Here is a 13,261-nt window from a genome sequence, read left to right as displayed (position 1 = left end):
AAAAATCCATCAACGAGTTGCGTAACTTTCCCGGCCAAACTTTCAAACTCCGTTTGGTGTCATCTGTTATGACATTTTATCAAAAACTTTTTGTATTATTAATTATTATAAATGGTATAAAGCTTAATTTTATGGATAAAAATGAGTTTTATAAAGAATTGTAAATGCTAATAAGGAATATTTTAGAGGTTATCCCACTCGAGATACGACACGTAAACACCTCTATCTCCTCATTTTCTCGACCTTTAACCACCAAAGTTTAACAGCATCGATAACTCTAATGTACACATCTCCCTGCAAAATTTCAGAAATTTTCGACAAAAGGCGCAAGAGTTATTAAATCTGACAATCAATTTAATTATTTAAATAACGACATTCGAATCTAAAAAGCCAAAAATTATTATATTTGCTCCTTACGAAAGAGTGACGTCCATTCTTTCTGCTGTAGCATAAAGAAAAAGTAATTATAGTAAAATATCGATTTAACGAACTAATTTGAGCGAGGGGTTAACCGTTAAAGCCGAAAGTTATACGATAAAACCTGCGTAAACCGGAATCGCGCGGTACCGAATATTTTTCCAATTTGGCAGGTTTCCATTTTATGCAGGTTCCATTTTGGACAGGTTTTACTGTACAATAATAGATAAAATACATTTTATTTATTTTCTCCTGTTTAAAAACTTCTTATCATTCTTAATATAAAATAATTTAATTTTTATAACTATTTTCTTTTTTTTAAATTAAAATCTTACCATATCATACCAGTTAAATAATTTTACTATTAATTACAAAATTTATAAGTAATATTTACATTTTTATTGCCATATTTAAGAAAATATTACATTTAACATTAGGAACTAACGAATTATGTTTTAAAGTTATTCTTTTAAGTTTAAAGCGACCCTCAAGTAAATTTTACGCGTAAATAACTTACAAAAACAATAATTTAATGCTTCATAATCAATTTAATTCTTTAGCTGTTCGGATACAAAAAGTACAATTGTACGAATGTTAGACATTATAATAACATGAGAGTAATTCCGATATATGATTTATGCCTGAAAAACACAATATAAGATAGCTTCTTCCATTGTTGAAATATCTTGTCGGTCTGGGTTGCCTAGATCCTAATTGAAATATGAATATTTATGTATAAATTAACTATCGTAAAAATTTAAATATATAAAAATAACATGCATAATATATTACCTCGGCTTTTTCATCGAAACATTCACCAATCTAATGGAACAAAATTCATTTTAGATTTTGAAATAAAGTCGAAGATTTTGAAATAAAGTCGTTTAAAAGATCTAATGCATGTTTTATCTCAAATTTTCTATAAATTAACAAGAATTGCTACGAAATCTTAATATTCACTTAATATTAAGAATAAATCTGCCTGCAAAATACAAAGTGAATGCTTACATCCTTGTCTGCCTGTACATTATTATCACAAGAAACTGTTAAAAGAGCATCCAATTTTCCATCGACTTCATAAAATGAATCTACGCATTCATGCATGACATCGGCTGCCTTATAAAGAAAAACATTCGTTAAAAAATTCGTGAATTAATCTAAACCAAATCACAATTAAAAATTAGAAAATAAGCATACCTTTTGAACGATTTTTGGGGCACGATTAATAGTGCAATTTAGAAATCTGAGTAGATATTTATCGGGTATTGCTGAAAAAATCAAATGTAAATCAAAGTAAATTATAAACTTAACTCTTATTGCGATAAAAAAGAAGAGAAAAAAGAAAAATTCAGCATTACAGCACACAGCATCTTGAAATTCATCCGGAGTAAATGATTGTACAACTCCAAATACAGCAAGGAATGAAAATGCTGCAATTAANTTGTAAAATTTTCATACAGTAGTAACTTTATTTTGGTTTTTAGAGAATTTTTACTCTATTATTTTATAAGTTTTGATGTTCGATATTTATTTTTTAAATTTTCAATTACTGTATTTATAATTTCTATTGAAAAATATATAAATTACATGAATTTTTAATAAGCGATTTATTATGAAATCTAGTACTGCGTAATAAAATCACAACTGATATTTTGTTTTTATATGGACTGGACAGTACTTGTCTTTAAATGCCATTATTAAAGAAACAATAATGCTAAAAGAGCGTTTGTGATATCCATATTTACGTAAAAGTCGATTCATATGATATAACCATGAATAAAATTCAGTAGTGCAAAATTAAGCTTATTTTATATCAAAGACTTGCTTATGAAAGAATAGAGGATAGAGTTTCCATAGCATGTAAAATGTTTTGTGAAAGCCCAGAATTTTTAGTACTCAATTATATCTTTTTCTTTGTCTCCTGACAAGCACTATATAATGAGGGGCTTGCAAATAAATTATAAATTAATAATAAATTCTAAATAGAAAATTTATATATTTAAATAATATTATTTGATTCATTATATATTATATACAAGAATGTCAAAAAATTTCCAGTAATAACAAATTTAAAGCTACTTCAACATTTTTAAACAAATGTTTTTATTCTTTCAATTTGTTTTGTATGTCCTTGCATATCTGTCTGTTTTAAATTATTATAGCTACTGCAATTTCTGTAACATTTGCAGTGAACTTAGCATATTTTTCCTTGTAGTTTGATCTGGAGAAATGTGATAAAATCTTTAGTGTCCCTACTCATACATACAAAGATCAAAAAATTATTTTTAAATACTTTAAAATAAGTTTTTGATTCACAGAAAGAATAGCTAAATCATTAATGCTTATATTTTATATAAATACTTGCATGTTTTATGTAGGGAATCTGAGTCATGTAAATTTGTAATTATAATCTTTCTCAGTAATATTAACCTTACTTGTATTTTCAAGTATTGTTAATAATTCTATTTCTGCTATTTTAATGGAGATAATAATAACCATTTGACTCAAGTTTTAAGCTGTGTGTACTTGATTATATTTAGTACTAAATACTAGAGAAATCTAAAAGCATTAATATTTTATACTGATACTTATGTATTATTTTCGGTTTTGTTGATCAGTTCATCTGACTTAATATCTGAGTAAAGAATATCAAGTTAAAAACAACCACCAATAATAATAATAATAATAATAATAATAATACAGTAATAATAATTTATCTTGTAACTGTATTGTGAGCTATTTTAACAATTTGCTAGATTATAAAAAATCAATGTTGATATTTTTGTTTTGTATTTCCCCCACCTCTATTAATGCTTACTTTGTTATAGTACTTTTTATTTATACAATATATAATATAATATATGGATATGCAATATATATTAAACTAATTTACAATATTTTCCAAACTTTAGAGGAATTTCTTCTTGAAAATGCAAAAGATTATACATTTTTGACCAATGGCAATGTAACTGTCCCAGGTATAGATGAAAGTCAAGAATTTAAAAATACTGTTAATGCCATGACAATAATGGGTTTATCTCAAGAAGATTTAAATGGTAATTAATTTTAAAAAGTTTATTTTGATTAGAAAACTATAACTTTTAAAATATATACTATGCTTATTAACCTTTCAATTTTAATAATTAATATTTTAGCTATATTTCGTGTTGTTTCTGCTGTTTTATTATTTGGAAATATGAAATTTAAGAAAGAGCGCAATTCTGATCAAGCAACTTTACCAGAAAATACTGTTGCTCAGAAAGTAAGTCATCTTTTGGGGTTAAATGTAACTGAGATGACAAAAGCATTTTTAAAACCCAGACTAAAAGTTGGAAGAGATTATGTGACAAAAGCTCAAACAAAAGAACAGGTATAGTTACAGGAATTAATTTGCAAGATATATATATATATAAAATATATACGCAACAATATTTTTAATTTTTGATTAAAATATTTGACATAAAATATCCTAGGTTGAATTTGCTGTTGAAGCTATTTCTAAAGCTTGTTATGAACGAATGTTCAGATGGCTAGTAAATAGGATAAATCGTTCATTGGATCGTACTAAACGTCAAGGAGCTTCTTTTATTGGAATTTTGGACATTGCTGGATTTGAAATATTTGATGTAATAATTTTATTATTATTATTAAGGTGTTCATAAAAATATTTTTTTCTTATTTTTTTTCACTTGTGTTTATGGAGAGTCTTAAAATACTTTATCAACTGACCATGAACAATTTTTAAATGACTATGAAGATCTGAGTTTTCATAATTTATTATTAAGAACTGCTGCATTTGTATCAATTGTAAAATTCTGAATGGTCATAACATAAGAAGTGACGTAACAGATTCTTGGCACACTGGTGGTTTCCATCTTAGGAGGTTCAACCTCCCTAAGATGGAAACTTGAGCCAGAAAATTGATTTATTTTGGCATTAATCAAATTTTCCTACAAAATAGCCTAAGATGAAACCTGTGAGATACAAATGGAAGTCATCAGTTCATATTAGAGCTTGTCATTCTCCATAAAATCATAAGGATTTGATGAAAATATTTTAACTGTTCAAAGTAGGATTGTATTATATATTATATTTGTTGCTTTTACTCATTTTGAAAAGCAGAAATTGTTTTGGTGTGTTTGCAATTTTGAAAGGCATTAGCTTCCATCATTTTTCAAAAGTTGACATTATGAAATGATCATTCTGTAATGAAAAAGAAAATCACTACTTAATTTAACAAAGGAGAGAATGAAAAAAGTTTGTGTTAGCATTTAAATATTCTTTCTTGATGGCAAAAATAACTCTAAAAAAAGAATATTCTCTATACCTCATTTATATACCACTGGATACTTTTTATGAAATTATTTATTGACTTAAAATGCTTAAATTTTTAAAATATGAAAAAAATTTTTGTTTGAATTAACCAATTTAAATTCATCAATTTTAAATGAAAATAAGTATTGAACCAAATAAAAAATTTGGTTTAAAATTTATAGCATTATAAACATGAGAAACTATAAAAATAATTTGCAATATGTCTTAAAAACTGCAAAATTTTTAAACATTTTTATTTTTTATTAAAATTACACATAGATTAGAATATCTTTCCTTGTATAATTAAATAAAAAGCAACAATGAAACATCCCTAAATTTCATTAGGAAGTTGAAAATTAATTTCACTATTTTGTTTTAAATGTACAGTAATATTTAAGATATAATTTTAGGTTTATATGAAATTGTATGTTAGTTGTAGATTTATATTCTGATAACTAATATATTAATTTTTTTAATAGCTAAATTCTTTTGAACAACTGTGTATTAATTACACAAATGAGAAACTCCAACAATTATTTAATCATACAATGTTTATTTTGGAACAAGAAGAGTATCAGAGAGAAGGGATTGAATGGAAATTTATAGATTTTGGACTTGATCTTCAGCCAACTATAGACTTAATAGAAAAGGTAAGAAATTAAGATTAGTAATAAGTGAATATACAGGCTGCTTTTTTAATTATGATGATGGAAAAAATTCACCAATATATTTATCTTATGATAGTATATGTAAGTTTTTTCTTTTGAGAATATCCAATGTATGAATTTAAAAATAAGAATATATTAAAAAAATATCTGAAATTAATATTAATTTTTTTTACAATATCTTTCAATTAATTCTCTTGCACTAAGGATTAGTAAAATAACTTTTTTTAGTTTATGCAATGAGTAAGTTTGTGTAGTATTCCATATTGGAATTGTATAAGGATTGCATTTTATTTAATATACAGTATCACTACAATATATTTATATTAAAATATTACTATATGAAACAGTGCAGCAATAAAAATAAGCATATATGGTAGTGAATCTATTGTAACAAACTGTTTAAAATAAATTTATAAGATTGCATTGACACTGAGATAAAAGTCACTAGACTGTACAATTGATAGAGAGAACAGACAATACCTATGAAATAAATGAAAGCAGATATTGGAAATGGAGTTGTATTTTCTACTTCTACTAGCAAGATTTTTAGAATTTATCCCAAATGCACTTTGATTAAATTTGTTATACCAGGATTATTTGATTTAGCTGTCACANTTTTAATAGCTAAATTCTTTTGAACAACTGTGTATTAATTACACAAATGAGAAACTCCAACAATTATTTAATCATACAATGTTTATTTTGGAACAAGAAGAGTATCAGAGAGAAGGGATTGAATGGAAATTTATAGATTTTGGACTTGATCTTCAGCCAACTATAGACTTAATAGAAAAGGTAAGAAATTAAGATTAGTAATAAGTGAATATACAGGCTGCTTTTTTAATTATGATGATGGAAAAAATTCACCAATATATTTATCTTATGATAGTATATGTAAGTTTTTTCTTTTGAGAATATCCAATGTATGAATTTAAAAATAAGAATATATTAAAAAAATATCTGAAATTAATATTAATTTTTTTTACAATATCTTTCAATTAATTCTCTTGCACTAAGGATTAGTAAAATAACTTTTTTTAGTTTATGCAATGAGTAAGTTTGTGTAGTATTCCATATTGGAATTGTATAAGGATTGCATTTTATTTAATATACAGTATCACTACAATATATTTATATTAAAATATTACTATATGAAACAGTGCAGCAATAAAAATAAGCATATATGGTAGTGAATCTATTGTAACAAACTGTTTAAAATAAATTTATAAGATTGCATTGACACTGAGATAAAAGTCACTAGACTGTACAATTGATAGAGAGAACAGACAATACCTATGAAATAAATGAAAGCAGATATTGGAAATGGAGTTGTATTTTCTACTTCTACTAGCAAGATTTTTAGAATTTATCCCAAATGCACTTTGATTAAATTTGTTATACCAGGATTATTTGATTTAGCTGTCACAATGGGTACTAAAGAACATGATTCAATGTAGTGAGGATTTATATATAGGGAGTTCAGATACTGTATAAAATTTGCTTTTGAGATTTTGAATTTTTACCAAGTAAATAAAAAAAGTCATACACCAGTATAAAATAAAATTACGCTTCTGGCATTATACTTTGTTAGATATATTTTAGAATTTTAAATAGTTTTATTGTTTTTAATTAAGATTGTTCTATTATGAAAATTGAAATTAATACTATATATTTCTTATATAGCCAATGGGAATACTTGCTTTAATTGATGAAGAGTGCTGGTTTCCAAAAGCTACTGATAAAACTTTTGTTGAGAAACTTGTAAATACCCATACACATCACCCAAAATTTATTAAGTCTGATTTTAGAGATTCAGCAGATTTCAGTATTATTCATTATGCTGGAAAGGTGAGTTTAATAGTTTCTCAATTACAAAGAATTTATATTATTGATGTAAAACAATTTTTGCACTTTATATTATTTATGCTATAAAATCAATATGTTATTGTTGCTAAATCTTTAAATTAATTTATATACATATATATATATATAAATTCGTTTGAAAAAATTATGAAAATATAGATTTGTATTTCTGTAGGTGGATTATTCTGCAACTCAGTGGTTAATGAAAAATATGGATCCTTTAAATGAAAATGTTGTGTCATTGTTGCAGACTTCTCAATATCCATTTATGGTTCAAATTTGGAAAGATGGTAAATATAAACTTGTGTTGTGTAATTATATATTATTAATAATTACTGATTTAGATTTAAAAATTTGAAAAATAATTATATAATTTTAAAAATGGTGAATTATGTTGTATTAATATTTTAAATATAATGAAGTTTGTGTAGAAGTATTTGATTTATTTTTACTTTAATTGTAATTTAATTTACCATATGTTTTTTGTATTTACATATTTAAATAACCAGATGAAATTTAAATATAACTTTAAAACATGCTTATTGGTAAATTTTAAATTTTTGGTAAGATTCTTGTTAAAATAATTTGGAATTTTACAAACTGATTCTCATTTATGAGGACTTTAAAACTTGATTTTGATTGACATAATTCATGTACATGTGTGATTTAGTAGAATAACAAAATTATTTCAAAATTTAGTGAAAACTAATATGATTAATTATGATGATAATTATGATATATTGTTAAGACAAAAGTTAAGTTTTGCTGCTAATATATAATTTTGAGTGCAATTTAAATGTAAAAAGTATATGAAAATGATCAGAACTTGTTTAAACAAATTCTGATCATCAAATAAATAAATATGATGATAATTTTTATTAATAAATATTTTGTTTTAACTGACAATTATATATGTTCTCAAAATTATATAGTTTTACTTACTTTTTTAATGTCAATATATGAGATGGAAGATTCAATATGTAACTAAATAATAATTTTAATTTGATTTCATATTATATTCTGTTGAGATAATTAGTGTTAGTTCCAATTTTATTTTGACATTCTTGATTTTTGTGGTTTTTTTTTTTTTTTAATGTAGATTTTGGTTAATGTAGTATGGTTATAAATAAAGTATGTTAAGATTTGAGTTTTTAGCATAATTAAGGGATGAAATAAGTTTTTAGTGTATAAAGAAATTACTGCATTCTTTAATTATATATATATATATATAAAATATAATTATATTATAGTTTTGTCCACTTGGACATTCTTGTGACTTCTTGTACTGTACTGAGGGAAGAGAGAAACACAATTTTCATATAAAATATATATACTGTAATGTAATCTTGTGTGCCACTACAATGCTTGGATTGTTTACAAGAATGTCCAAAATGGACAAAGGTATAAGTAATTAAAGCAAGAAGCATGTATCAACATGAAAACTAAATAAATAAATAATTAAATTTGTAATCAAAGATGATTAATCATACCATACAATAAAATATGTAATTGTATGATTAATGATCATCTTTGATGATGTAATGCTGCAAAAAGTATTATACTGTATAACATGTTGATTTTGTAATTAGATTTTTATTATTATTAATTATTTCATGTAAATTGTAAGAAAGTTTTTAAAGAAAAGAATTTATTATTAAACTCTATTCATTTGTAACAAATTGATTTTCAATTTTAATATATCAAATTCTGATAAATTAAAATATTGTTTTTTAGCGGAAATAGTAGGAATGGGTGCTGCAACAATGGGAGATACCCAGTTTGGTGCAAGAACTAGGAAAGGAATGTTCCGTACAGTCAGCCAGCTATATAAAGATCAGCTCTCTAAATTAATGGTGACTTTACGGAATACTAATCCTAATTTTGTCCGTTGTATCATTCCAAATCATGAGAAAAAGGCAAGTAGTAAAATAAGTTGGTAGAATAATGCAAAGTAGTAAAATAAGTTGGTAGAATAATGTAATACATTTGTTTAATGATTGTTTAATGTTTCAGATTAAGTTAGTATTTTATTTTTAAGTTTACTATTTACATTATTAATAATGTAAATAAATACAGCAATATTGTATATAACAGGTCGGCAACCTATGGCATGCGTTCCAAACATGGCACTCGGGATGATTTTCAATGGCACTCTGACACTGATTGAATAGAAATTAGTAAAAAGTAAACTTTAAATATTAATTTTTGAAGTCCATTATAACCGGGCCAATTTTGATATATGTAACAAAATTGAAAGAATCACGCCGGCACCTGGAGTAAACTATAAATTAGGTTCAGCACAACATTGCCGAAAGATTGCTGACTCCTGGTATATAATATATTAAAGGTTAATTTATATAACTTGTTTAACAAATTACTTAATAAAGTATTTGTTGGAAAGTTTCAATTTTAAGAAAATTTCTTTTTAAATAATTGTAATTAATTAATTATTGATTAAATTCCTGCTTTATTGCATGTTTTTTTTTTCAAATTTTTATGAATCAGACAGTTATAACAAATGAAATTGTAAATAATTTTGCAAATTAACATTTGTATCCACTGTTATGTCATATTTTTTCAAATAGCATTCTATATATGATTTTTCACATATTGCTAATTAGTGAGTGATCAAGTATTGAATTAGTATTGGAATTGCCTAGTTTTATGCAACCAATAAGCAGATATCTGGTTATTAGTTTATAAATAAATATTCAATATTTCCAATATTATAGGGATGGCTGACATGAAATTGTTAATTACATTACAATTACATATCAGCTTACATAAATGCTTTTAAAAATATTTTAAAAGTTCAAACAAATAAATTTTGTTTGAACTTTAAAAATATTAAAGGTTTAACCCCCCTTAGTCCCCTTGGATCTATCACTGTTTATAATGATACCTTTCCTTAGTAAAGAGTTGAACTTTTATTATTTATCACTAATAATTTTTTACATTATTGGTGAGGAATTGAAATAATGAAATTATCAGTATTTGTTACATAAAATTTTACTGTATTATATGTGATTGATTCATTGTTTTGCTCATTTGACTCATTTATACATTACAATAATTGAATGTAATGATGATAAATGATGATTTGTTGAAACAAAATTACATATATATTTTCAAAAAATTTAATTTTACATTAGTTGATACAGGTAACCCCCGTATAACACGGTACTGTTATAGCACGGATTCACTCTGACACGGTTCAAGAATTGGGTAAAACCCTCATACAACATGAAATGTAATAAATTTACATTTCATGTTGTATGAGGGTTGTACATTAAGTATGTTTACATACTTAAGTAATAATAGTTCACGAAAATAATAATTTTTGTGAACTTTTATTACTTAAGTGTGTAAATTTTCTTTTCTCGCCTTCTGTCGATACACATGGTCCTTCTTGAAACTTTTTGCAATGTTGCCAGATCTTGATGCTTCTGATGTTGCCAGATGTTGTTCCCTTATTCCATACTTGCTTTATTCTTCATAAGTGCTTAGCACCATATAAGGAAAATTATAAAGATCTTTTAACTAAAAGCAAGCAATCTAAAATTACATACTTTTTGCAAAAGGTAAAGCATGGATCTGAAGATAATGCAGAAAAAAGCTCAGAGGATAAGGATAACTTGCCAAAAAGAAAATGCTTTTAATGATGATGAAGAAAACATTGTTTAATTTATATTAAAATTTTCTTAAGTGATACATATTAATTAAGATAAATATCTTTATTATGAAAATATAATAGCATGTTTTTTAATTTTTGGAACTTAACCCTCCTTTTCATACTAGTTCTTTGTTTCGTATAATACAGATTCGCATAACACGGCAATTTTTTGGAACATAACTACCATGTTATACGAGGGTTACCTGTACATAGTTAAGGAAGAGAACTTGTTTCCTTAAGTCATATTATGAATTTTATGTTTACATTTTATTGAATCTGTCTAATCATTAATTTTTTTAAAATGTTTCTTTAAAATTTATAAAATACTTAAAAAGTTCTTTATAGAATAATAACTCATAATAATTTATTTTTTAAAGAAAATTATTTTTATATTTAGGCAGGAAAAATTGATGCTACACTAGTATTGGAGCAACTTAGATGCAATGGAGTATTGGAAGGCATACGTATTTGTCGTCAAGGTTTTCCTAATCGTATCCCATTCCAAGAATTTAGACAAAGGTAGTTTAAATGTTGCTGTAAAAGCAAGTTTAAAAATTTTTTATAATAAAAGTATATAAATATTTTGATCTATTTTTTTGTTAATAAAATTATTATTACAATATTACTAAGTCTTAATATTTATCAAAGTTTATTTCAATGAAACTTGCTGAACTCATTATAATATAAGCTAAAAATTTAAAGTTTTTTTTCCCTGGTTTAATGATTACATAAATTTTATTTTCTCTAATACATTTAAACTTAAAGGAAAACTTCAAAGACTATTTACTTAAAATTTTATTCTTAAATTTTAAGTGTAATGATTCAATTGGAATTTTAAAACAGAATATTTATCTAAATTATTATTAAAAGAAAACAGATTTGAAATATTTGTTTTTACATTGTCAGTTTCAGAAATGATATTAAAATTTTTAAATTCTTGACAATAAAAAATTTACTTTAAACATTGTTTATTCAAATACATATGCATGTATTTATAATTGTACAGTAATAAGTCTCCCATTCTTTCCACTTACAACTATAAAATATATTGATATGAACATTAACCAAGTCTTCTATAGATAACCTTCTACAATTATTCTGTAAGCTATTACTTAATTTTAATTAATATGCCACTGCAAAATGCAAATGTTTTATATTTTCTAAGCTAAACTTTAATTTACGTAATAAAAATGAGATTTTTATAAACTTGTCTTAATAATAATGCTTAATGTAATACTATATCAGCTATACTGGTGCCAAGTGCTGTATGCAGGACTTGGCACCAGTATCAGCTGAGCATGACATTCTCTACATAACAATAATAATAATAATAACAATAATAAATCATTTAAAAAAGAATAAATATTAATATTCTTAGAAAGATATTTGAATATATTTTAAATTTAAGATATTTTCTTCTAAATATTACTAATGATAAAATATCTTTTCCAGATATGAACTTCTTACACCAAATGCTATTCCAAAAGGTTTTATGGATGGAAAATTAGCCTGTGAAAAAATGGTTGGTTTAAAATTGAGAAAAATAAATGTCAATTATTTTTAAATAGTTGCAGTTTATTTTAATAATTATCATTGTTTTTCTAGATTTTAGCTCTTGACTTGGATCCAAACTTATATAGAGTTGGACAGAGTAAAATCTTCTTCCGTGCAGGTATTTTAGCTCAACTAGAAGAAGAACGTGATATGAAAATTTCTGATTTGATTATTCAGTTTCAAGCTTGTTGCAGAGGTCTTTTAGCTCGCAGGTAATTATTGTCTTTTCTAATAATGATGGTAGTCAAATAAACAATATGTTCAGTTAAATTTTAATTATTGACAATTCTAACAGCTACATTATTCATTTTAGCTCCAATATAAAGTCCTGGCTGAAGGAAAATAATTCCTAATTTCAAATATGATGGAGTAAAATTAAAAACTTTTTAGTTTAATAAACACATGCTAGTTTTTTGACCGAATTTAATCCAAATTTGCTTTGTGAGAACTACTATACAGTATTTGTATATCAGTANATCAAATTTTGTTTATAAATATTTAAATTGAAAAACATTTCTTAATTTTAGGTAAAACCACTTTTACAAGTTACAAAACAAGAAGAAAAATTAAATGCTAAAGAAGATGAATTAAGACAAGTTAAAGAAAAAATGGAAAAAGCAGAACAAGATGTAGGAGACTTAGAAAAAAAACTGCAACAAGTATGTATATGTTAAATTCTTAGACTTCTATCAATTAGAATAGACAAAAACTATAGTTTTTTAATGTGTCTTTTGCGTGCTTTACTATAGTTTTTATTATTTTAGTAATATAA

General features: G+C 24.6%; 1 protein-coding gene and 1 long non-coding RNA gene across 2 annotated transcripts in view; one reads left to right on the top strand and one right to left on the bottom strand.

Annotated features, from left to right (window-relative positions):
- Positions 1-13,261, top strand: part of LOC111635640 (myosin heavy chain, non-muscle-like) — a 78,315-nt gene that overhangs the window by 47,165 nt on the left and 17,889 nt on the right. The window contains 11 exon segments of the mRNA XM_023380660.1: positions 3,174-3,473; positions 3,573-3,787; positions 3,891-4,043; positions 5,211-5,381; positions 7,083-7,247; positions 7,438-7,552; positions 8,997-9,178; positions 11,333-11,454; positions 12,388-12,457; positions 12,541-12,729; positions 12,936-13,148. Coding sequence (XP_023236428.1) covers positions 3,174-3,473; positions 3,573-3,787; positions 3,891-4,043; positions 5,211-5,381; positions 7,083-7,247; positions 7,438-7,552; positions 8,997-9,178; positions 11,333-11,454; positions 12,388-12,457; positions 12,541-12,729; positions 12,936-13,148 — 1,895 coding nt within the window.
- On the bottom strand, positions 1,091-1,873 carry LOC111635648. The gene is made up of 5 exons (XR_002758412.1): positions 1,776-1,873; positions 1,615-1,685; positions 1,426-1,533; positions 1,210-1,239; positions 1,091-1,127 (listed from the first exon to the last, which is right to left on the bottom strand). It is a non-coding gene; the product is annotated as an uncharacterized LOC111635648 (long non-coding RNA).

Source organism: Centruroides sculpturatus, unplaced genomic scaffold (assembly GCF_000671375.1).
Source record: "Centruroides sculpturatus isolate CEXI.00-Female unplaced genomic scaffold, Cexi_2.0 scaffold738, whole genome shotgun sequence".
NCBI lineage: Eukaryota > Metazoa > Arthropoda > Arachnida > Scorpiones > Buthidae > Centruroides > Centruroides sculpturatus.
Note: the sequence above shows the minus strand (reverse complement) of the source record. Positions and strands in the feature narration are given on the sequence as shown.